A 26994-nucleotide genomic window follows, 5' to 3' on the forward strand; every position below is an offset into this window, starting at 1 on the left:
CCAAAAACCCTTTCAACCAATCAGCAGAGATGTGTCGGTCGTTTTTTTCTTCTTCTTCTTTTTTTTAAATCTTTATTTAGAACACATATAAAGAATATTACAGTGACAAACTACTCAATGTTGGACAATTCAAGTAGAAATCTTTCACAGATACAGTCACACCTAACCATAGTAAAAAAATATGGGTTGAAGTATCAAAATAAAGTACATTAAAGAATATGAGCAAAAAATGAAGATATATATACACTCACCTAAAGGATTATTAGGAACACCATACTAATTCCGTGTTTGACCCCCTTTCCCACCTTAATTCTTCGTGCCATTGATTCAACAAGGTGCTGGAAGCATTCTCTAGAAATGTTGGCCCATATTGATAGGATAGCATCTTGCAGTTGATGGAGACTTGTGGGATGCACATCCAGGGCACGAAGCTCCTGTTCCACCACATCCCAAAGATGTTCTATTGGGTTGAGATCCTTTTACCAAGAATCTGGGTGTGATTTTTGACAGTGCTTTCAAATTTGATAAACAGATAGGCTCTGTTGTTATAACCAGTTTCTTTCAGCTGAGACTATTGGCTAAGGTTAAGCCTTACCTGCTACGCAAAGACTTTGAAAGAGTCATACATGCATTTATTATGTCCCGTTTAGATTACTGTAACTCTTTGTATGTTGGATTGGATCAGTCATCCCTTGGTCGGTTACAGTTAGTCCAGAACGCAGCAGCTCGACTTTTAACTGGGACTAAAAAGTGCGACCACATCACACCGGTTTTGGCCACGCTCCACTGGCTTCCTGTTTGTTTCAGGATCGAATTTAAAATTGTATTAATTGTTTTCAAGATCTTAAATGGGTTGTCGCCTTCTTATTTATCAGAGCTTTTACATGTCCACACACCTGTCAGAGCACTGAGGTCTTCCAATCAGATGCTCCTCGATGTGCCCAGATCCAGGTTAAAAAATAAAGGTGACCGAGCCTTTGCAGTGGCTGCTCCAAACCTCTGGAATGGTCTACCTATTAATGTAAGAACAGCTCAGACCATTGAAACATTCAAGTCCTTGCTTAAGACCCATTACTATGCTTTGGCTTTCAAATCAAGTTGAGCTTTGATATCTTGACCTTGTTGTTGTGCTGTTGGTTATTTTGTATTGTATACTGTGTATTGTTTGTGTATATTATCTCTTTGATTTTGAACTTTATTAAGCACTTTGGTCAACTATGGTTGTTTTTAAACGTGCTATATAAATAAAATTGAACTGAACTGAACTGAACTGAGATCTGGTGACTGTGATGGCCATTTTAGTACGGTGAACTCATTGTCATGTTCAAGAAACCAATTTGAAATGATTCGAGCTTTGTGACATGGTGCATTATCCTGCTGGAAGTAGCCATCAGAGGATGGGTACATGGTGGTCATAAAGGGATGGACGTGGTCAGAAACAATGCTCAGGTAGGCTGTGGCATTTAAACGATGCCCAATTGGTACTAAGGGGCCTAAAGTGTGCCAAGAAAACATCCCCCACACCATTACACCACCAAACACCAGCCTGCCCAGTGGTAACAAGGCATGACGGATCCATGTTCTCATTCTGTTTACGCCAAATTCTGACTCTACCATCTGAATGTCTCAACAGAAATCGAGACTCATCAGACCAGGCAACATTTTTCCAGTCTTCAACTGTCCAATTTTGGTGAGCTCGTGCAAATTGTAGCCTCATTTTCCTATTTTTAGTGGAGATGAGTGTTACCCGGTGGGGTCTTCTGCTGGTGTAGCCCATCCACCTCAAGGTTGTGTGTGTTGTGGCTTCACAAATGCTTTGCTGCATACCTCAGTTGTAACAAGTGGTTATTTGAGTCAAAGTTGATCTTCTATCAGCTTGAATCACTCGGCCCATTCTCCTTTGACCTCTAGCATCAACATGGCATTTTCGCCCCCCAGGACTGCCGCATACTGGATGTTTTTTCTTTTTCAGACCATTCTTTGTAAACCCTAGAAATGGTTGTGCGTGAAAATCCCAGTAACTGAGCAGATTGTGAAATAATCAGACCAGCCCATCTGGCACCAACAACCATGCCACGCTCAAAGTTGCTTAGATCACCTTTCTTTCCCATTCTGACATTCAGTCTGGAGTTCAGGAGATTGTCTAGACCTGGACGACACCCCTAAATGCATTGAAGCAGCTTCCAAGTGATTGGTTGATTAGATAATTGCATTAACGAGAAATCTTACAGGTGTTCCTAATAATCCTTTAGGTGAATGTATATATTTGGCCTATTGCAACAATGTTGCAATCAAAAACCACGAGCGCACAGACCAAGGGCAGGGAGATGGACATATACATATATTATCTACTTATATATGAATTTTGAATATATGCAATGAATATTTAGATTCAGACTATTCCATATATTCAGAATCTGCATTTTATATACACTACCAGTCAAAAGTTTGGGGTCACTTAGAAATTTCCATTCCACTCCATTCCAGACAGAATACCAGCTGAGATCAGTTGCATTGTTTTTTTAATCAGGGCAGCAGTTTTCAGATTGCATTATGTGCTTACATAACTGCAAAAGGGTTCTCAACTGTTGTAGAAAGAAGTGGCTGAAGAAACGCTTGAAATTCCATGCTTCTTGGTCTAAACGTCATACCCAAATTAAAAGTGGTACAGCTCCCATATACTTTGACGCTCTGGGATGTTCCTGGTATCATTGGAAAGGTAACACTCTCAAGTTTTTGTTACAAGTGTCTTACAAGGTGATTCTAGGCCTTACTGACACAGAGTTACAGAGGCTAGAATGGAGGTTTTTTATTTCCGTCCAAGTCATACATCTGTAAAATGATTAGAATACACTGCTGTAAACACATCTGGTGAGATACAGACAACACAAAAATGGATGGAGGTTTCTGCCCAAAAGGAAGTTTTTCCTCACCACTGTTGCACCAAATGCTTGCTCTTGGGGGAATTGTTGGGTCTTTGTAAATTAGTGTGGTCTAGACCTACTCTATCTGTAAAGTGTCTTGAGAAGAGTGAACTCTTGTTACTATAAATAAAATTGAATTTAGGTGAAATTGAATTAAATGGCTTGATCATATTTACTGATACAGACAAATAGAACAGAATGTGTCTTATTTTATCAGTAATTATGATCAAACAAAAGGTCAAACAAATGCTATGATAGAGGAACTGTAAAACATCATTAGATAATCTATTTATATATGTAAATCTTTACATATCTAACCCTATAATCTATACAACCGAATGGAAATAGCCAAAAACTGAAAACATGTCATGTCACTGAGTGACAGTGGCATGACATGACATGCTACTGTACCGCAATTTATGGAAGGAGAATATAAACAAACCATATGGTCCTGGCCCAGGGTAACTGACCGGGGGTCATCTTCATCTGCCTCCTCCTGATCACTCTCTGCCTCTGTCCCTTTCTCTGAATCTGCAGCCTCCTCTTCATCCCTCACAGTCAATTCTTCCTTTCCCTCTTCTCTTTCACTTATTTCTGCATCTCCTTCTGTGGTCTTCTCCTGCTCTGACCCACCTGGTCTCTCCAGTTTACTGCCTTCCCCTTCTTCATTTCCCTCCTTCTCTTCCTCCTGTGCACTACTCAGAATTTTCTTGGCTGGCAATATCCCCACTTTTACACTTCAGCTAATATCTCCAGCTACTCTGGCCTGCAAAAGTCAAGATGTGAAAAGCTCAGGTTATCCTTGTATTACATTACACTGTAGGGGCCCTGTAGCTAATAAGTAGCCTAACAAACATAAAATCAGAAAAGATTTATTACATGTACACAACAGCTATGTTTAGACTGGCCTTCTTAATCCTATTGTATTTGTTGTTTTCCCAGTTTGACAGTAAAGGATGAAACCTGTTTTAATTTGTGCAGCTTGAGTTTTTTTGTGATTGTTGCGGGCAAAAATCCTTGATTATGCGGCACGTTTTCTTAAAAACTGCGATGGAATATGCGGGATATTTATGCAATTTTATGCGATGAAATTGTGGGAACCTGCAAAAACTGCGGTTTCATCATGGCTTCATCGCGGGGGTTTGCAGCTTTTCGATGATGTTCATGTCGCGTAATTACGTCACTTCATAACGTTCCCATGGCAACAGGGGAAAATGGCTGCTCTTGTGTGAAGTAAACGCAACATTTTTCAACTTTCTGCTAAGATATATGTGACTTTTTTACAACGAAAATGCGGGGATTATGAAATCATGCAAGCCCCGCATAAATATGCGGGGCTTGAAAACATGCGGCCCCCACATAAATATGATTATGATTATGCAATGAATTATGCGATCACATAATCGCGTTTTTCTGGAGGGACTGAACTTATTGCCGTGATATGTGAGAGGAAGTGGATTTTATAGTACTCCTTAACTAATCACATATGATCAGTCTCAGCAAGCACTGTGTGTGTTGTAACGTAACGCCACAGAAACGGCGACCCTCTGTAAACGTTATGAATTCAAACATGCCAGTTTGTAATATTTTGTATTATGCTGTTCTTGTCTTTACTAAAATCAAAACTAATCAAAGGGCAGAATGCTCTTACAAATCACGAGGGAGCGATTTTACTTTTGGCTAACGTAATAGACGCGCTGTTGTTGATGCTGACTCGTCTTTAGCATACATTACATTTATTACAAATTTAACGTCATCATAGCTAGCTCATAGCTCATTTGCATATTTGTGACGTCATTACGTACTCATTTGCATAAAGCTTAGTGGTTGTGTCAGCAAGGTAGATAGAAAGAAATAGAAATCTTTAGCCAAATAATCACAAATTCAATACAGCAATTTATTTGATCGTATAATCATTACTTAGGTAGCCTATCTTTGAAGTAAAAAGAAGAAATTCTACAAAGGGAGGGAAAAATATCTATAAAGAATTCTCGAAGAAGGCTGGCTTGCCCAGGGCCAGGCCGCTGTCTCTCCTACCTACACCGGCCCCCGCACCCTGTCCCCCCTCCCCTTCTACCTGCCTGCACAGTGTGTGCAGTGCTGCTGCACATGAGGAGAGAGGGGAGGGGCTGAAGAGAGAGGAGACTGTTTTGGCAGCCACAGGAGGGAAATACCTTGCGTGAATACTGGCGACTTTTCTACAGAAAGTCGCCAGATTTGTCGCTAGTCGCTTTTTTGAAAAGAAGTCACTAAGGGGGTCTGAAAAGTCGCTAAGTTGGCAACACTGCGCCTGTGTTCGAGCCAGCATGCGAACGCTGCTCTGCACGTTTGACACAGGGACGTAGCTAAGTATTTGAGGGGCAGGGGGCTAAGATTACATCTACAATTATTATTTATTATTAATTAATATAAATTAATTGTTTGCCCTTGCCCCCCTGTAGATCCGCCCCTGCAAAAGAGAGAAGTTGTCTCCGTTCCTGTTTTAACAGGCATACCTGGGGCGAAGTTGGAAACCAGAATCAGCTACAGTGAAGTTTAAATACAATCCTATTCTAGGCCTCACTAACACCTGCTGATCAATTGAGTTTTAGTCTTTGATGGCCTAAACAGTGCACACTCATCAAATGCTTGGCATTAGCTGTGTGAAACCCCCTCAAAGCTCCGTGTTGATTATTGTTTTCATTTTGATGATGTAACAAAGGTGGTCTTTGATTAAGATGAGGTGGCCCACCACCTCCATAAAACACTGTGGAAAACCCTGCAGCTCTTAAATGTCCACCAGGTAGCATTAATTAGTCAGTTAGGTAATTATGGGATATGCTGCGGTGGCTGTTGTTAGGAGAATAATTACAAATAACTGAGACCTTACCTTAGGAATCCCCCATGATGCCGGTTTTTATTTCTTCTATACTCTGTCAACATTAACGTCCCATCCAATTTAATGTGAAATATTAGCTGCTGGTTATTTTTTTCATTTAAACAGGGTAAAATAATTACAGCACAAGTAATGCAGAGTATGTTACTTTACTTAACTGTAACTTGCAATTTTTGCTAGTGTATATATTATAAAGTAGGGTGAGTAGTATTGTCAAAATGGGACACAACATGGGACAGTTAGGCTTAGCAATGAATTACATTTTCAAGGAATGCACAAATTAACCCAAGGTAGCCTAATAGTATTCATAAAATTACTACCTGTATAGTATTCATTGAGTAATTATACTAACTATTGTTCATCCTTTCACGGTTCTTTTTCATAGTGAAGCAGAGCAGCGACCTACCCAGGTCAGCAGGAGAAGCCATTGTGGATGAAATCCAAAGATCAATCCATTCAGTTACACAGCAGACACAGACAGAACCAGTGATGTCGCAACATCAGTCTGAAAGGACTACAACTGAACTAGTTGGACCCGTGTAGCTTTTTTGTCCTTCGGTCCAACTGGAGCCAGTAGCTGTAACAGTGTTAAAACTGTGACATTAAAGTTTTTTATATTGTTTCTTTTTCTATGTTCTCTTTTGCACGTGTTCTGTACTTGCAAGATCTGTAGAGAAATGTAAATGGTCCTTTCTGTAAAAAATAAAGGTTAAAAACTAATTGTGTCACACCTTTTTCCTTCTTACTTTAAAAAAATAAATAAAAATGAATCCTCTCCTGCGTAAATAACTTTCATTTTAGTGTGTAGACAAGTTATGTAAGCCTTTCAACTATATTATTTGGTACTTTCACTTTCTTTAAAAAGCATTGCCTACTTATCTTTTAAGGAGTATGTTTTAGTAATAGTAATGGAAACACTCACTGCCCAACTCTACAATCCAAACTTTTATTTCCTTTTATAGTTTGCTTAAAAAAGAAACAATAAAAAAAAAGAAATACAATGATTTTCTCAATATAAACAAAAACGTTCAATTAATGTAGAATATATATACAATACTTGTGTATTTTAAGAATAAAAAAACAGGAGAAACAGAGCAGTATTGCAGTTTCTCCTGTGTTATTTACCTTAATATAATGTTCGAACTGTAAATATTACATCCCATAACCAATCCAAAGTATTCATAAAAATGCATCCAGCATTAGTTTTTTTTTACGATTGCTAAAAAGAATGTCAATACTGAAGCCACTTTTTAAAAAACTCTTCATACAATCAGCATTACCAAAAATGTGTCGGGACAGACAGTGAATCGCTCCTCCAAAACTCACTCCAACCACCAAAACTCTTCATACAGGTCCCAACGTAAACTCCCTTTTCCTTCAAAACAACTCAGACTCAAACTGAATTCTTTTTCTTTTTGGTTTTCAGCGGTGATCTAGAATGAAAATCTTTTTGTTTAATTTGTTTAAAATCTGTGAAAAATCTGCAGAAAAATCAAATGAATGACTTCATTTCATTGTAAATATTCTACACTGTAAAACATTTCACTGTAAATTTACAGTAATACACTGGAAGCAGCTTCGCCAGTAAACTACTGTTTATTTGCACTAAGCATACTGTTTTTAAATGTAAGGTATTTTACTGTAAATAGAAAGTTTATTTGAATTTACAGTAATATACTGGCTGCATATTTATGGATTTTAGAAAATGTGGTCATTGCCCGACTTTTGTGTGAAAGCAGTGGTCTACGCAGACTTCTGTTTTACTGAGTAAGTGAAGAGTTCTGATCTTTCCTCTGCAGTGTCCGATGAACTGTCTCTGTGTTCATTTATCACAGCCACACCCTGAGGAGAGAAATAAATTGAGTTTAAACAGAAACATATTATACATTTGTAAAGACATGAACATTTAAATGAAGAATTCACTACTGTCTTACCTGCAGCTCTTCTTCTTCTTCATGTCGATGTTTATTCTTTTTGAAGTACTGATAAAAGAGTGATATCATTTAATTACTACTACTACTAAAATCATTTCTACGTTCTACTGTACATACAGTAACATGGACTGAGTAATAACAGTAAAGAACATACCTGTTGGGGATTGTCTGCACTTCTTTTTCTTTCTGTAATAAAACATTACCAATGAAAAAAACTTTAATCAACAACTTAATGATTTGAAAGACAATTATATTATGTATTAAAAACATGAATGTTTTAATTGTCTAAACACCAATCATACCTGTGTTTTTACATCGTCCCTTCTTTCTGAGAATCAGCAGAGATATTCCAGCCACCACTGAACATATCACAGGCACCACGATGCCGATCACAGCTCCTGAACTTTGTTCTCCACATTCAGCATCCGTTGAAGCAGTTCCTGGTTTTATCAGCTGAAGATTCAATGATTGACATCTGGAATGATAGAGGGACATTTTGACAGGAACATGTGTAGGGAACCATGCTGCTGTTGGAAGAGTTCAGGTGTGTCCATGTCTGATCTGAAGCTGTACTTACTGTGTGTGTGGCTGACACGATGTCAATAATGTCCCATCTGAAAATGTTCCATCACTGCAGTTAGAGCACTCAGTGTCGCTTAATGCTGTTCCTACAAATACAAATTCATATCATTATACAGTATGACATCATTACATTTCATCAGACTTTCAGTGGATTTAAAAAAACTTTTTGATTGTTGAGGTTTCTGAAGCAGACAGTAAAATACATCCAAACATTTCTTTATATTTCAGGAAAAATTACTCATGATATTCTTTGAGGTATTATGAAATGTTCTACTACAGCCCAAGATGGGATGTGAATTCACTGTAAAGGAGAAATCATACCAGATGTTTTAATATACTATTGTTATATATACTGCTATGCCGTTCAGGAAGTTACCACACACACTACCGGTTAAAAGTTTGGGGTCACTTAGAAATTTACATTCTACTCCATTACAGACAGAATACCAGCTGATCTGAGTAGGTGACTGATCTTTAAAGCAATATCTACATTGCCCATTATCAGCAACCATTCATCCAATGTTCCAAAGGCCCATTCTGTTTACTAATCTGATATCATTTTAAAAGGCTAACTGAGAAAACATTGGAGAACCCTTTTGCAGTTATGTAAGCACATAATGTAATCTGAAAACTGCTGCCCTGATTAAAAAAAAACAATGCAACTGATCTCAGCTGGTATTCTGTCTATAATGGAGTGGAATGGAAATTTCTAAGTGACCCCAAACTTTTGACTGGTAGTGTATATAAAATGCAGAGTCTGAATATATGGAATAGTCTGAATCTAAATATTCATTGCATATATTCAAAATTCATATATAAGTAGATAATATATGTATATGTCCATCTCCCTGCCCTTGGTCTGTGTGCTCGTGGTTTTTGATTGCAACATTGTTGCAGTAGGCCAAATTTAGGGTTGTAGTTGTTACAGTCTGGGCCGTTGGTACACTGTCCCTGGGTGCTCAGATATTTCAAGAGAAACACACACAAAATGTTGTGCTCCTATAAGAGAGGATGTTCGTGTATGTTAAAATAACAGTTTAGTTGTTGTTAATTTGTAGCTTCCAAAGTGAAAGTTAGAATTTTGGTGTTCTCATTTAAAACTTTATACCTATTATCTCAAATTTAGCACAAGAAAACTAACCTTTTAGGCTGATATATTGTCCTGGTTGACAGCTGCTGTGTTTCTGTGCTTCCATACAGCCGTCCTCTATAAAGAACAGACAGTAGAATCCCTCCAGTGGTTCACAAACTGTATCTGAGGTAGCCGTACATGGTGTCTTCAGCTTTAAACCAAAATCTGTCAACACATAAAGAGAGAAGAGAAGAGAGAGACTTTTATTTTGTCTAATCTACTAGAGAGCTACATACATGCTAAAAAAGTCCCACTGATAAAACTACAGAGTACACCAAAATCTAAGCTGTCATTAACAGCTAATACCTTAACTGCAAAATATAGAACTTGTCACAATGTAGAATGTCTTTACTTATGTGGAGAAAGGGTTTTATGACACAACATAGTCTTAAGTGATCTTGCAGTATTCTATAAGACATGAGGTCTTTGTTTCTGCGTGCAGTCTGTCATTCTGCAGTGCAGTAAACTCTTCAAAATGACTCTCTGCATCTTCACAATGACATTGTTAAACCAATCACCAGTTGTCTCAGTTCTTACACAGCATTAGCAGTGGGACCTGCAGTAATAAGCCTACTTACTTTCTTTAAATTTCATAGATTTACTAATAATTGAAAATATTAACAGAATTCTACCTGCATAGCAGCGTAAACAGGACAAACACCTCATGAAATGAGTAGGATGAGTCATAAATGTTCCCTCCGTGCAAGGCAGACAGGAAGTCTGTTTGAACTCTGTGCAATCTTTTTCAACTCGACTACCTGTTGAAAAGAAAACCAATAATTTAATTTTATGCAATATAATGTTTCTATTAAATTAAAATGTATAATCTTGAGGTTAAAGCACATGTTGGTATGCAAAGTGACATGAACTACTGTCTGCTACAGTGTCATTCTCTTTATTTGGTATTTTTAAATAAATAAATACAAAATAATCTATACATTTTTACTTGTTCTTTTACTGCTGGAATAAAACTTCAGTCAGATGCAAGTCCTTCACCGATACATTTCCCTTGTGACCATGGGAGTAAGACTGACTCCACTGGTCTGCACCTAGTGGAAGACATATTCCTTTAACATTCAATCAGATCTTACCAGCTGGACACATTTGACAGCATTGATTCCCGATCTGATACTCTGTTGGACATGTGAGGGTATGTCCTCTGAAGACACTCATCACAAGTATCTGTGAAGTAAGAACGTTTGGGAAGACTGGTTGAAATTCAAACATTCTGCAAATTAAATATATGATATAAACTGTTGAAATGAACTCTGATAGAAACCTGACTGCACTTTGTGTAGCTGTAGTTAAATGTACAAAAACATAACTTGTATTTTATTTAATTAAAACTACATCCACTACAGCTGAAATGAGTGAGATCCTTAGCCTTTCATTTCTACTGTAAACATTTCCATCATTTAACCTAAAAGGAACTTTCCACCTATTTTTTTGTTTAAATTTTAAATGTAGCTCCATCTTTTCTTTACCACAGCTACATTGACGAGGACCATCATTAAGTGAAAAGGGTTACAAAGAAAGAAATGTTGGAGAGGAGCAATATGACGAATGAATTATAATAAAAGCTTGCTGTAATAAGATTATTTTACCAGCAATGGTGCAACTGTCAAAGGTTTTCTAGACGCCATTGTATACAGCAGGATCACAGTTTCTATGAGCTGAAGACATCTCAGTCAGATATAGGAGGAAGAGAGACGTCAAATCCAAAACAAGGATACCATCTAGGACCAAAAAGATACCATCCATGTAGAGATTAGATGAGAAACCTGTTAACACAGCTAGAATTGTGTTGCAGAGACCTGCTTTAATGCAGCTTGAGCTGTTGATTTTCTTTAGCGAGCAACAACGCTGGACTTTGATACCTCAAGTGGTGCTAAATGCATTTTACACCTCACTGCTGTACAAAGTTCAAACAAAAGGGAAATAAACTGAATCAGGCTCATGAGAAATCAAACTGAGGTCGGCCATAACTGAGGGGGGGGGGGGTGATGTCACAGAGGAGCCAAGGTGTGAGGAAATAGGAGGCTTTCAGAGGAGCTTGAAATGAGGAGCCACAGGTGTATCCTCTGAGTCTTTTACCCTTCACTGGGGATCTGTCTATTGACTGGTCTCTGCAAATTAAACCAGTGGTATCCAAAAGTTTTGGTTTGTGACCTCTTACAAAAAACGTAGTGTCTGGTTTTTGGTCTTTGTTTCATGTTTCAGATGCTTTTATCCAAAATGACTTCAACTAAATGCCTTCAACTATGAAGGTAATAACTCAGAACAGCATGAATCACATAGAAGTACATTAGCTTCAAACTTGTAGCCAAACTACAAAGAGACACATGTTAGTGCATTTTATATTTATCTTTTAACCATCATCTTCTTAGCCAAGGTGCAGTCGGAATGCTTTCCTTTAAATATCTGTACCACGCCCAAAGAGGTCCAATGATCCAATATCTCACGAAAGAAATAAAAGGTAACATGGTGGTGCAGCACATATTATTGGCCATTTGGGCTCAACAATGTGAATTCCAATTTCATACATTTAATAATGTGTATGTCAAATAATGCACTCAGCCCTAACACTCAGGGAGGACACTTCAAACCAAACTGTAAAAAGTAATCAAATGGTGTAATCAGGAAGTAGGCTACTTGATTTGACTTGACATTCATTTTTGCCACATTTAAAACCTCATCCAGCCTATAATAAGTGTACCTGTCTGAAATGCTTGAAAACACATCGATAAAGAGTTCACCCTCAGAAATACTGAGAGAATAATCAAGGAAAATTTAGATCAACCAATCAATGACATGCTATTATCTACTGAGTCTAAAACACTGATGACCAAGAGCATAACAGACTGACTCCACTGGTCTGCACACAGCTGGTTGATTCTGGTCAGTATTGTTGCCACCTGGCAGTAAAACAAAATACTCCACGTAGAAATATTCCTTAAACATTCAATCAGATCTTACCAGCAGGACACCTAGGACAGCATTTCTTCCCCATCTGATACTCTGTTGGATGACATGTGAGGGTATGTCCTCTGAAGACACTCATCACAAGTATCTGTGGAGATTAATACGTTTGTCTCAGTGAAGCCTGTTTGAAATTCAAACCTACTGCAAATTAAATGCATGGATAAAAGCTGTTGAAATGAAATCTGATCGAAATCTCACTGCACTTTGTGTAGCCGTGGTCAGATGAAGAAGAAAAAAATAGAAATGTAACGGAACTTTTCACTTTTCTTAATATCGAATACAGCTCCATCTTTTCTTTACCCCATACATTGAGGAAGATCAAATTAAAGTAAAAAGAATTACAGAAAGAAATGTTGGAGAGGAGCAATATGATGTATGAATTATAATAAAAGCTTGCTGTGATAACAATATTTTACCAGCAATGGTGCATCTGTCAAAGGTTTTCTAAACATCATTGTATACGGCAGGATCTCAGTTTCTATGGAATGAAGACATCTCACTCAGATTTGGGATGAAGTGAAATCCAAAACAGAGAAACCATCTGGGAACAAAAGAAAACATAAATGTAGAGATAAACACTACCCGTTAAGCAATAATTAATTTACTTAAACATTATGTAGATGAGAAACCTGTTAACACAGCTGCAGTTGTGTTACAGAGACTTGATTTTTAGCCAGGTTCAAACTGTCCATGAGGTTTCTGACCTCTTACAAACAGAAGAGGCTGGTTGGGGCTCTTCTTCAGCCACCAGAGGTCAGTAATGCACCGTTTTATAAATGGTCTAGATAGATCGATAGATACTTTATTAATCCCGAAGGAAATTTTCTGATGATCATTTAAAAATCTGTGCACTTAATAATAGAACAGTTTTTAAGTCATAGCATTGCAATATGAAGAATATCTGAATGGAACACTGACAAATGGTGAGAGAGGGTGAGACTGTCCTGGTCCCAGTCTCTGTGTCTCTTCAGCCTTATGCCATGTTACCTACAGACTTTCTCCCTCCATCCACCAGATGTCCTGACTCTCTCCTTCCCCCCACACCTCTTCCCACTTCAATAATCAGCTGAACCTGGCCTTCCCTGCCCACCTCCTCACCAGCATCTCATTCCCTCCCCAGCCACTCTCCACATGTACTACTGACTAAATTTGTTTTGTTGTCTTTTCATCATAGCTGCAGTGCTGTGTTCTGTCTACCAGTTACCTGTCTGCAGTTTGAACTCTGCCTGTAAGCCATTCTCAATAAATCTCTTCCTGCTGCCTCCAACTGTCTGCATTTGTGATCAACCCCGTTCTCCTGCATTACCATCTTTATCATTCATCATCATCATTAAAAAGTACTCAACACAGGTGAACTGGTTATAACACAACATACAATGAATACATTACATTTCTTTGCAGCTTTACTGTGGGTTATTGCATATTAACATCCAATGTCCACAATACTCTGCTGCGGTGCATTCTGGTTGTGTTCTGGCTCAACCAACATGTCCATGATAGGTTCAGTGCCCACAGGAAACATTTCAGAAGTGGAGTTTGTTCTTCAGCCTGATTTACACAGGTTATATATTTCTAAAACCTGCTTTGTGACGACTTGTGACGATAGCAGTTTGGACACAAGAGCTAGCTAAGATATGGGTCTGTAATTCACTGGAAGGGTGAGGTCTATATTTATTTTATTTTTTTCAGCAAAGGCTGGACTATAGCATGTTTAAAATGACTGGGGACAGAGCCAGTTAGAAGGGAGAGATTGATCATTGATATATAGTGGAAGCAATTGGATTCAAAACATTTAAAAACCACTATGAAGGAAGAATGTCAAAGGATCCAGATGGGTTGTTTGTTTGATTGTTTATGGGTTTACACACATTCATAAAAAACAACTAATACAACAAAAGTCACAGCATATGTTTTTTTACATTGAAAGAGAAAGAGTGTGTGCTGGAGAGGTCAGAAACCTGTAGGGGGGGTTCTGACCTCACCTGGTCACTACAACGTAATTTACAATAAAAAATAAAAATAAAAAAATAGGACATGAAATTAACTCAATATGGCGAAAACAGAATAACAAAAATAATTAGAGATAATCACAGGCTTAAACTCAATTTGGTGAAAATAAAAAATGATGACAATAAAGAATGGAATAGCGAGATTTAAGATTACAGTCAAAGGCAGGAGATTCAGATAATAAAAGCTGAAGAAGAGTTCAAAAAGCTGGTAAATCATTTCAATATCTGCCAGTCAGGAGGCTACATATCCACTGAGCACAATCTTTTAGTTTTCTTTTGTTTACAGGTAGGGAGGATGAGTTGCACGTCCGGTGTAGGTACTTAAACCGAAATTTTATAAAGTGCTGTCCGCTGGTGGTACGAGAATTCAATTCAATTCAATTTTATTTATAGTATCAAATCATAACAAGTTATCTCAAGACACTTTACAGATTGAGTAGATCTAGACCACACTCTATAATTTGCAAATACACAACAATTCCAATAATTCTCCCAAGAGCAAGCATTTAGTGCGACAGTGGCGAGGAAAAACCTTCTTTTGGGGAGAAACCTTGGACAGACCCAGGCTCTTGGTGGGAGGTGTCTGATGGTGCTGGTTGGGGGTGTGATGAACAGTGGCAATAACAGTCACAATAAACATAATGGAACAGTGACCAGAAATAGTAGTTGTAGTAGTTCATGGCGTAGCAGGGCACTGCAGGGTGTTACAGGGTGTAGCAGGGCACTGCAGGGCATAGCAGGACGTAGCAGGGCACTGCAGGGCATAGCAGGACGTAGCAGGGCACTGCAGGGCATAGCAGGACGTAGCAGGGCACTGCAGGGCATAGCAGGACGTAGCAGGGCACTGCAGGGCATAGCAGGATGTTGCTGGGCACTGCAGGGCATAGCAGGACGTAGCGGGGCATAGCAGGGAACTGCAGAGTGTAGCAGGGCATAGCAGGGCACGGAGCAGGGCTACGGCGACAGCTGCAACCATAATTTGGGTGCCACCCTAATCCAAGACAAACTACTGGGCGAAATAAACATAAGGACTCCTGCGAATAATCTCCCCAGAGCTAAGTTTGTAACAAGCATTTCTGGGACAAGGATGCACACAGATGGAAAGAGAGAGGAGAGAGGAGCTCAGTGTGTCAAAGGAAGTCCCCCAGCAGTCTAAAACTATAACAGCATAATTAACAGCTGGTGCAAGGCAAACCTGAGCCAGTTCTATAAGGGTTGGTAGATGAATCTGAAGACTATGAAGAGAAGCAGAGAAGACGTACACAGAAGAAAAGATACTGATCATGTCACAAGGAGAGAGAGAGGGAAGGTTGTGTTATTTTGTTGTAGAAAAGCTCTTTTAGTCAGTCAGCTTGGTCCATCAGAGGGTCAAGAGAGTGGAATTCAATCCCACACCATATTAGACAATTAAACATATTGGTCTTTTACTAAGCAGATAAAACAATGGATGGTCAATACATATACACGTCAGGACTAAAACTATTTGTGCCAAGTTCTGGCTTGTGTTATCCTTCTTTCTTGTATATTTGTATTTTAAAAAGCCTTTTTAAAATCGAGGCCGGGGGACTACAGAAGAAAAATAGCCTTTTAGCCAATTCTGGCATTTTTAACCCATGAACTGTATTATCATGCCTTTTATTAATTTGCATTGTCCCCTTCTTATATAAAATTAATTAAATGTGTGGGTCCAGAAACATGTTGTATAAAGTTAAGAAGCTCAGTAATATCAAGAAATTCAGATGCAGTCTTAGAAGCATCATCAACATGAAAATCACTGATAATTAAAACTATGTCCAACTTTATAACTCAAGATAAAAACTCAGTAACATCAGACAGGTTAGGGTCAGATGAGCCGTGACGTCGGTAAATTAAAATAGAGTAAAAAGGCTTTGACTTACCAATTTTAGTCATATTGAGTTTATGCGAAGAAACAATTTGCACAGCCAACAATTCTTCTGTGCAGGTGCACTGGAAAATATCAGAAACTTGGAAAAAAGGAAAATCCCGCACTCTGCTCTTGCTACAGCATCGGCATTTATTAAAGAAAACTTTTCTGTCCTTCTGGACCTTCTTCAAGATACTCTTGAAGAAGGTCCAGAGGGACTGAAACGTTAGTATCAAGAGCAGAATGCGGGATTTTCCTTTTTTCCGAGTCATACTGAGTTCAAATGAGGGGACAGTGTCGGTGCTAACCAACTGATAATTAAAACCATTTCTAAAAATCACTGCCAGACCACCATCACGGCCTGACAGCTTCGGTGTCCTGATGAAGCTACAGTCTGCAGGACAAAGTTCAATGATGGACGAATACTCCATATTCCTCTGCCAGGTTTCAGTAAGGATCCAAAAATCCAAATTTTCCCTAAAAAATACATCTTTGAGAAGAAATGTCTTGTTGGTAAGGGAGCGAGCGTTGAGCAGAGCCGTCCTGACAGAAGCTTGGTCAGGAGTGGCTTCAGTAGAGGCAAGAGGCCGCGGGGGCAGGGGCCAGGTGTTTGATCTCTGATGATACCTGCCTTCAGACACATGATGTCTGTGTGATCTGTGGCTTGTAATGACAGGGATGGGAAGATGTTGGCCTTTAAGGTGTTCCACACAAGGAGAGCTTACTGTACAAGCAGCAAAATGTACAGGTGAGAGAGATGGAGCAGAAGTTATGAGTGAAGAGCCTGGAGCTGTTACATACTTAGTCCGTGACTTGCTCCAAGCTGTTACTCCAGACTGACTAGTCTCTGTCCAGTAACATCTCTGTAAGATAGTGATGCAGGCTGCAGACCAGCAGGTGTTCACTTTGGAGCACAGTGCCCAAAATTCACCTTGGACTGATTAATGTCTGTACAACTTACAATGTGTCAGCATCCAACTGGATTTAATTGAATATGGAACTTTCCTCTGCAGTGTCCGGTGAACTGTCTCTGTGTTCATTTATCACAGCCACAACCTGAGGAGAGAAATAAATTGAGTTTAAACAGAAACATATTATACATTTGTAAAGACATGAACATTTAAATGAAGAATTTACTACTGTCTTACCTGCAGCTGTTCTTCTTCATGTGGATGTTTATTCTTTTTGAAGTATTGATAAAAGAGAGATCTCATTTAATAACTACTAATTTACTAAAATCATTCCAACTTTCTACAATACATACAGTAACATGGACTGAGTAATAACAGTAAAGAACATACCTGTTGTTGATTGTCTGCATTCCTTTTTACTGTAATAAAACATTACCAGTGAAAAACACCTCAATCAACAACATAATGATCTGACAATTATATTATGTATTAAAAACAGAAATGTTTTAATTGTCTAAACACCAATCATACCTGTGTTTTTACATCGTCCCTTCTTTCTGAGAATCAACACGACAAGTAGAGATATTCCAGCCACCACTAAACAGGTCACAAGCCCCCCCACAACAATGCCGATCACAGCTCCTGAACTTTGTTCTCCACATTCAGCATCCGTTGAAGCAGTTCCTGGTTTTATCAGCTGAAGATTCAATGATTGACATCTGGAATGATAGAGGGACATTTTGACAGGAACATGTGTAGGGAACCATGCTGCTGTTGGAAGAGTTCAGGTGTGTCCATGTCTGATCTGAAGCTGTACTTACTGTGTGTGTGGCTGACATGATGTCAATAATGTCCCATCTGAAAATGTTCCATCTCTGCAGTCAGAGCACTCAGTGTCCTTTAATACTGTTCCTACAAATACAAATTATATATATATATATATATATATATATATATATATATATATATATAGATACACAGTTGTGTTCAGAATAATAGCAGTGTGTTTAAAAAAGTGAATAATTCTCAAAATCCTTAGAATAGCTTTTAATTCCATAATATCAATGCATTGGGAACACTGCACATTCAATTCCAAATCAAAACATGACCAAAATTGATCAGGTTTGTGTTATACCTTTACAGAAAGTGAAGAAAAAGGAATATTAGGCTGTTCCAAAAAATAGCAGTATTTGCATTTTTCTTTACAAACTCAAACATTTACTGTATGAACTGAAAAATGTCTCAAGGGTTTGCTTTACTTTGTATCACTGCACTAATATTTAGTTGCATAACCATTATTTCTGAGAACTGCTTCACATCTGTGTTGCATGGAGTCGACCAACTTCTGGCACCTGTGAACAGGTATTCCAGCCCAGGACCATTCAACTACATTCCACAATTCCTCTGCATTACTGGGTTTTGCCTCAGAAACAGCATTTTTGATGACACCCAACAAGTTTTTTATGGGATTGAGGTCTGGGGATTGGGCTGGCCACTCCATAACATCAATCTTTGCTCGCTTACTGGTGTGTTTTGGGTCATATATATATAGATATATATATAGTTCAGTATACATATTATGAAGGAATCAAAGTGTTATATGATATCTTTTTATCTAATCTAATCAGACCTGTCTGATTTCTCTTCAGTGGATAAAAAAAAAAACAGTATTTGATTGTTGAGATTTTTGAAGCAGACAGTTTAAAATACATTCACAGACATTTCTTTGTTTCAAGTCCCAAAATATAATCTTTCACAAGCTTTTATGTTTCAGTAAAAACAACTCATTCCCCTGAAGGCCTGCTTCACAGTTGCACAAATACTATTCTATGGTTGGGCCTGCTTCATTACTGAACATGATGAAAAAGATCCCACCACACATCTCATGGCCTTCATCAGCTGATGGTTTGCTAAGTTGTCATGAGGCGGTTCAGATGATGACAAAGGAATCTAAGTACAGAGTGTCAGTCATGTGATAGGCAGTGTTGGGGAAGTTTCTTTTAAAAAGTAGTGTTTGCTCGTTACTCTTCTTAAAAAAGTAATCCGTTACTTTACTTAGTTACCCCCTATGGAAAGTAACTTTTTACTTTACTCGTTACTTTTACGTTACTTTTAAAAGCAGGCGTCTCTGGCAGGGACTGAAGTTAATTATAGAAAAACTATCTTTGACCATAAAGCCAATCTCTGGTTTATCAGTGAAGTGTCTGAACTCCACTGCAGGCTGGATTCTCTCCTCACAGAGTGACGGCTGATTCATTATGAACGAGTCCAGCGCGGGTTGAATGCACAGCAGGTCATCGGCGTTACACGGTGTTAGTGTATACTATGTAATGTCTGTATCGACTTGTACCGGTCGCGCAGCCACGATGGTCCGTGCATTGTCGTAGACACATGCAGCCTCTTTTCTGGAAATCCTTGCGTGTCCGTGCAACCGACACAAGTCCACAGCGGTCCGCTGCGTGTATGTATGAGGCCATCACCACCGCACCAATCTGTGAGGTTGTCAGTTTTGTGTCTGCCTGAGCGCCGTCCAGCAAAAAACCACAAAGCTTAAAACGCTCTCAAAAGTTAGCTTTGGCTGCTCTCGCTTGCCATGATTACTCTGCTACCAGCCTCTGTCACGTCCCGTGTGGAGCTTGTAAGCGCGCAGCTGAGAAGGCTGTGTCACTGTCAAATCTGTCCTTGGGAAATGTAACGTTGCGCCGAATTGAAAAAGGAACTACGTTTCATTACCAAATTTTCAGTAGTAGCGCCTTACACTACTTTTTACCCGAAAAAGTAGTTGCGTTACACCCAACACTGGTGATAGGTGATCAGCAAACAACTGGAGGAAGATCAATATCATACTGTCTGTCTGAATATACCTGCATTTATTGCAGCCGGGGAATGACTGTAACAGCAGTGTAGCAGCACTTTCTTTTGATAGAGAGGCAAAGTCCCTCTAGTTCTGGTGAAAAGCAAAATTGTCTTTTAAATTGACAAACCAGAAAGGGAGGGGCTTTGCCTCTAGTAGTAATAGTTTGTTTGTGATATCACAATCATATGGAAGTCCCGATTGCTGGTTTAAGGCGCAGTTTCTGAATACGTGCTGTGTGCTGTTCTCTGTGGATTGAATGGTGTTTTTTTTTTTTTTTTTAAGATTATTATTGGGCTTTTCCACCTTTAATTTTGTGACAGGACAGCTAGGTGAGAAACGGGAGAGAGAGGGGGAAGACTTGCAGGAAATCGCCACAGGTCGGACTCAAACCCCAGACCTCTGTGTCAAGGCACAAACCTCTCAGTACATGTGTGCCTGCTCCACCACTGAGCCAACCCAGCCACGAATGAGATTGATTTTTTTATGCTTTTCTCATATTTATACACCACCTCGACCTGCTTAATAATTAAAAAAATACATGGTATCTCACTTGTTTTACAATATGGGACCTTTAAAGCAACACTAGAGAACTTTTTGTAAGTTAAAATAATGTTTCCAAAATTGTTTCCGTGGTTCATTAACTCGTAACAGGGTGAACAGCACTTCTGCATTCGCTTTGCAGCTCTCTACCGGCTATAACCACACTACGCAAGTTTGCCAGATCAGGTAGCTGCTCTGTAGTTCTAATGAGACATAATGGGACAATTCTGCTTTCAACCTGTAGGGGGACCGAAGCAGGAACAGTTCTCTAGTGTTGCTTTAAGTTCATGAGGTAATTTTCACTGAAGTTTGGTGTTCTCATTTAAAACTAAAACTATACCTATAATCCTAAATTCAGCACAAGGAACTAACCATTTTGGCTGATATATCGTCCTGGTTGACAGCTTCTGTGTTTCTGTGCTTCCATACAGCCTTTTTCTGAAGAGTCCTTACAGTAGAATCCCTCCAGTGGTTCACAAACTGTATTTGATGTAGTCGTACATGCTGTCTTTATCTTTAAACCAGAACCTGTCAACACATGAAGAGGTTACATATGAAGATACTTTACTTGTATATGAATGAATGTATATGTATTTATTTTGTCTAATCTACTACAGAGCTACATGCTCGAAAAAAATCAATCTTTAGTTTCATAACTACTACTAATAATTAGGAAACATAAACAGAAGTCTACCTGAATCACAGCGTGCACAGGGAAAACATTCTGTAAGTCCTGTAGGATGATCCATGAATGTTCCCTCATCACAATTCAAACAGGAAGTACCGAACTCTTTGCAATGTTTTCTAACTCGATTTCCTGTTGAAAAGAAAACCAACAAGTTCATGCCATATAATGTTTCTAATAAAAGGGATACTTTGCTAATGTAAATGCAGCTCTGTGTCATGGCAGTGTGGGGGCAGGTGTTTGGCTTCCCTCCGTGGTGCTAGTGAACATTCAATCAGATCTTACCAGCAGGACACCTAGGACAGCAATGATCCTCAATCAGATACTCTGTTCGATGACATGTGAAGGTATATCCTCTGAAGACACTGAACACAAGTATCTGTGAAGAGAAGCCTGGTTAGAACATACAACACATACTGCAGATCAAATTCACTGATAGAAGCTGTTGAAATGAACTGTGATAGAAATCTGTCTAAATTTCCGACTGCACGTGAAGGCAGCACGGAAAGCAACAGAAAAAGAAAAGAGATGAAGCAAGAGTTGAAGGGACTTTGCCTATTGTTACACAAACTACCATAGTACACTTAGTACGACCATATCACACCCATCCTTCACTCACTCCACTGGCTTCCTGTCTCATACAGGATTGAGTTCAAAATCTCCCTACTCACCCATCAGTGCATCCATGGTAATGCCCCTCCCTACTTAAAGAGCTACTCACACCACAAACCTCCTCACATAACCTCTGCTCAGGTAACAAAGTCCTTCTTCACCCCCACAGGACCAAACTCAGCACCATGGGGGATCAGGCTTTCTACTCAGCTGCTCCTTGCCTGTGGAATTCCCTCCCAGACCACCTGAGAGCTCCACAAACCACCGACTCTTTCAACAAAGGCCTAAAAAACTTTATTTTTTAGCAAGCTTTCTCGTAAATCTCTATTTGTGTTATTGTTTATCTTTTTTTTTTTTTTTTTCTGACCAAAATGCAAAAGTCATCCAAACTGTTGTGCAGACGAGGACAGGAATTGAAGTATTTTTGTGTATTATTTTACTTTTATGGTTCCAGATTTCATTGTGTGGGTTTTACTAAGAAACCAGCCTTTTATGAATAGTAAATGGTTTAAGGTTGAAATGAAATAAGATCACTAATTACAACAAAGTGTGAATTTCAAATCAATAGGGTTTCAGGTTGAGATGAGATCACCAATTACAACAAAGTGTGAATTTCAACTGGTTGACATGAGATCACTAATCAAAATCTAATTACAACAAAGTGTGAATTCAAACAAAAGGGTTTAGCTAAGTTTTTCCTTTCCAAATATAGAAACAAAGACTTATAGTGACAACTATATTTTAAAATAAAAGTACCTTTTCCACACCAGAATAGGTGGCAAACAAAGTAATCTCGTATTAACTCGTATTTCATCCGTTTTGCATTTCTTTTGTTTTTTTAATCGTTCTTATGTAAAGCACTTTGAATTGTTGCTGAAATGTGCTATACAAATAGAGCTGCCTTGCCTTGCCTTTATTTCCTTATATGCTTTTTACCCTGTTTTTCTCCTGTAGCACTATGGAATTGATTTGTCAATGAAAAGTGCTCTACAAATAAAATGTATTCATATTATTATTATTACCTTCATAGTGTTTCAAACTTTTTTGTTGCAGCGATAGAGACAGTGATGTTTCCTGTTTACAGTAATGTTAACGAGTCTGATCTCTGGTTACATGATTGTCCACTGCAGCGTGACGATGGGTTGATTTTCAGACTTAAAGCTATAGTGCGTAGTTTCTGTCGGCCCCATGAGGAATTCTAAGTAATGACAACAAAACTGTCTACGCATCCACATGATACAAGCCTTCCGTGACCGCGCACCGCCGGTTCAGTTTATTTTTGTATTTCTTCCTGTATACAGATGACTTCAGGCACAACACAAGCAGCTGTCACATGCAGAAGTGCTCTGAGGATACTGCCATCGTTGGGAGGGTGTCAGAGGAGAATGATCAGGAATACCGGGAGGTCATCAGGGACTTTGTCAACTGGTGTGAGTCAAACCACCTTCACATCAACGCCAGCAAGACAAAGGAGATGGTGGTTGACTTTCGCAGGAGGCCGCCTGGTACTACACCGGTGAACATCCAGGGTGTCGACATCGAGATGGTGGAGACAATCAAATATCTGGGTGTTCACCTCAACAATAAACTGGACTGGTCCAAAAACACAGACGTCCTATACAAAAAGGGCCAAAGCCGTCTCCACCTGCTGAGGAGGCTGAGGTCCTTTGGTGTGTGCAGGACTCGGTTAAAAACATTTTAGGACTCTGTGGTTGCATCTGCAATCTTTTATGCAGTAGCCTGCTGGGGAACTGGGAGCACAGAGAGGGACAGGAAAAGGCTCAACAGACTGGTGAAGAGGGCTAGCTCTGTTGTGGTCTGCCTCTGGACACCATAGAGGAGGTGGGTGAGAGGAGGATGAATTAATAAAGTCTATCTTATCTTCCTTTAGAGAGAAGACACACATAATCGGGTGTCGTGCCGTCTGGCGAGGTCCGTGACTCGAGTCTTTTTGGTGTGTCCAGTGCCGTCCTCCGTCCGAGGAGCCGTCGGCCTTCATTTTGGCCGACCCGACATGTTCAGTCGGAGACAGGGCAGTCGGGACCATAGACTGTATATAAGAATGGACCAACAGATCCCGTTGCTCTGGACGGAGACCAGTGAAGGCCGTTAGAAGCACTTTTCCGGTGACCGCTGAGCGTTACTGAGCAGCCTCCAACTGAGAGAGACGACGTAAATGTGCCGTGAGCAATCTGTCTGAAAGTTGTAAGTCTTCTGGTAGCTGTGCCAAGAGAAATCTCAATCATTCTGAATCTTGCAGAGACGGAGAGCGTAGGTATATGTAAGGAGATAACATAGGCACAGGCTAATTATTGATCACTAAAATGCTAGTTGATATTAGTAATTAAACTTAAACAGCTAATGTGAGACGAAACTGCCTGCACGCTTCTCCTGTACTATACGGTAATTCCTCTACTATGCGACAGTAAGTTGCGTGGTTATGACACAATCATTAGCCTATTTTTACAAAAACGTCTGCTACGGAGCCATAATGTGAGATACAAGGTAATGGAGCCTTTTATACATTGTCGTGTTTCTTTAGAAATAAACAATGGACAAATAGAGTCTTTAAACTCTTCAGATGTAAAGTTATTTGCTGTCAAAGTGACGTCAAAATGAATGGGAGTCAATGGGATGCTAACGGGAGGTGATCGCTTTGTAGCATTAAAATGGCGCCATAGGAGGTTCGCGGTCCGAGGAGAAGCTTACCCCCTTGGTCGGGACTCACCCGGAAATGGGGAGCGGATGAGCCGCTCAAAATCTGACGAAAATCTTTTAAACTGACCTTTGTCAATCTGAAATGAAGACAGATTCAGAAATGGCACGGCCTATTTCTCTCTTAAAATGTCTTCAGAAACATGTTTCGGTGAACTATTTTAGTCCAATATGAGATCGTATTCTGAACGAGCCGCCATGACAGTCTGGCTGTGACTTTCTGGAGAAAAAAGAACCATGTGACGCGTTCGTCCAATCAGCTGCCGGTTCTCATTTTCTGGGAAATAATCAGACTGTTAATGGAAACAATACAGAGCAGCGCCGCCTGCTGCTATGGAGACGTATTACGTTTCGCGCAGAGCGTACGCTCAAGTCGGCGTCGCCTCAGTGTGTTCTGAGGCATTTTTTGGACCTCGGGGACCCGACTGATCAGTCCGACTGGCTTTTCTGCCGACAGTCGGCCCGTCTGATTGGTGTGTCAGGGCCCTTACTTGTATTGTGTGTGTGTGTGTGTGTGTGTGTGTGTGTGTGTGTGTGTGTGTGTGTGAGTGAGTGAGTGAGTGAGTGAGTGAGAGAGAGAGAGAGAGAGAGAGAGAATTATAAAGAACAAAGAGGTTATAAAGAAAGAAAGAAAGAAAGAAAAAAAGAAATGTTGGAGAGGAGCAATATGATGTATGAATTATAATAAAAGCTTGCTGTAATAAGATTACTTACCAGCAATGATGTAACTCTCAAATGTTTTCTCAACATCATTGTATACGGCAGGATCTAAGTTTCTATGGACTGAAGACATCTCAGTCAGATTTGGGAGGAAGAGAGACATCAAATCCAAAACAGGAACACCATCTGGAAACAAAAAGAAGACAACCATGTAGAGATTACACTACACACAGCAGAGACCAGCTTAATGCAGCTGGAGATGTTGTTGGACTTACTTACAAAAAGAAGTGGCTTGTTGTTGTTGGTTAGTCCAATGACTAGACTCATGAGTTGTTTTCAGTTCCTCTAAGGAGACATTTCCTCTAAACCTCTCACATGGTTTCTTTTAAATAGAGATGCTCCGATACCGATACCGATACCAGTATCGGCTCCGATACTGCCTAAAACGCTGGTATCGGTATCAGGAAGTACTGGAGTTTATGCATCGATCCAATACCACTAATAAAGCCCTAAAGAAAATCTACGTTAAAGTAGTTCATTTATGTTCTTTTTTCCGTTATAACTGACTGTCAAACTGCAGAATAAAAGAAAGTTCTGGGGCGTTCATTGTTTGTGTTTAACCTGAGCCAGACTGACAACAAAGAGCACACAGAAATCATATCACATCCATACAGGGTTATGTAGTATACAGTTGTTAAAACATAATAAAATATATGACACACTGGTATTGGATCAGTACTCGGTATCGGCCGATACGCAAGTTCAGGTATCAGAATCGGTATCGGGAAGCAAAAAATGGTATTGGACCATCTCTAGTTTTAAAGGTGCAATATGTAATATATTTACTGTATCAAATCTCAAAATGACCACAATATGTCATCAGATATTAAGGAAACATGCTAAGGTTAAATACTATGTTTGAGTAGTGAGTAATGATGTCTGGAGTGACATGACAAAATGTTTTCATTAGACAAGACAGATAAGAAAAGAATGCAAGTCAGCTCACACACACACACACACACACACACACACACACACACACACACACACACACACACACACACACACACACACACACACACACACACACACACACACACAGTCAGTGAAGAATGGGATGCCATCCCACAGCAGTGTGTGACCAGGATGGTGACCAGCATGAGGAGGAGGTACCAGGCTGTTGTGGCTGTGTATGGTTCTTCCACACGCTACTGAGGCTCCTGTTTGTGAAATGAATAAAATTGTTTATTGCCAATATATCTTGTTTCTTCAAACTTCAATCATCCAATCCACCAAACACCAAACGAGTCAATGGCAGAATAAGCTGTTTGGCATTGGCAGAGAAGATTTGGCAAATTTTTCATGGGCGCAACCCACATACTCAGCACTGCTGCTCATCCCACAAATTCATGTTCCTTACAAATGGGGCAGCATTTGAAAGGGAACTAAACAGGCTTTCCAACAGTATAAGATGTATTGCCAGAAAGCATTGTTACCACAGATAAATAATCTACCAAACACAAATTTCCTTACTTTTTGTGCTAAGTTTATCTGGTATCGGCGGACTCAGTGTGCAAATTTGCTGGATATAACTTGTGTTGTGAACTGTATGCTGCGTGTGTGCAAAGTGAATTGGAAGAGAATGGAACCACTAGCACTGACGAGACTAATCCTGTCTGGCCAAGTTGTTC

The 26994-nt window shown here is 39.5% G+C and overlaps 2 protein-coding genes across 3 annotated transcripts; both read right to left on the minus strand.

The window, feature by feature from the left end:
• Positions 1–7014: 7014 nt before the first annotated feature.
• Positions 7015–25505, minus strand: LOC116058914 (tumor necrosis factor receptor superfamily member 14-like). 2 transcript variants are annotated; one of them, XM_031311878.2, is made up of 10 exons: positions 25442–25505; positions 11052–11123; positions 10539–10629; positions 10080–10205; positions 9457–9612; positions 8311–8401; positions 8036–8208; positions 7888–7919; positions 7734–7781; positions 7015–7641 (listed from the first exon to the last, which is right to left on the minus strand). In XM_031311878.2, the coding sequence occupies exons 2-10, from the start codon at positions 11088–11090 to the stop codon at positions 7543–7545; spliced, it is 855 nt and encodes a 284-aa protein (XP_031167738.2). In that variant the 5' UTR covers positions 11091–11123; positions 25442–25505; the 3' UTR covers positions 7015–7542. The 2 variants fall into 2 exon arrangements, with proteins under 2 accessions (XP_031167738.2, XP_035863802.1); XM_036007909.1 differs by lacking the exon at positions 25442–25505 and adding an exon at positions 18865–18869 and having other exon boundaries at positions 11052–11120.
• On the minus strand, positions 16203–26856 carry LOC116058258 (tumor necrosis factor receptor superfamily member 14-like). Its single transcript, XM_031311026.2, has 11 exons — positions 26837–26856; positions 25358–25489; positions 21602–21695; positions 21326–21448; positions 21004–21159; positions 18056–18146; positions 17766–17953; positions 17625–17653; positions 17472–17504; positions 17318–17379; positions 16203–17140 (listed from the first exon to the last, which is right to left on the minus strand). The coding sequence occupies exons 2-11, from the start codon at positions 25394–25396 to the stop codon at positions 17125–17127; spliced, it is 831 nt and encodes a 276-aa protein (XP_031166886.1). The 5' UTR covers positions 25397–25489; positions 26837–26856; the 3' UTR covers positions 16203–17124.
• Positions 26857–26994: the final 138 nt, after the last annotated feature.

This window comes from Sander lucioperca, chromosome 12, assembly GCF_008315115.2.
Source record: "Sander lucioperca isolate FBNREF2018 chromosome 12, SLUC_FBN_1.2, whole genome shotgun sequence".
NCBI classification, from domain to species: domain Eukaryota; kingdom Metazoa; phylum Chordata; class Actinopteri; order Perciformes; family Percidae; genus Sander; species Sander lucioperca.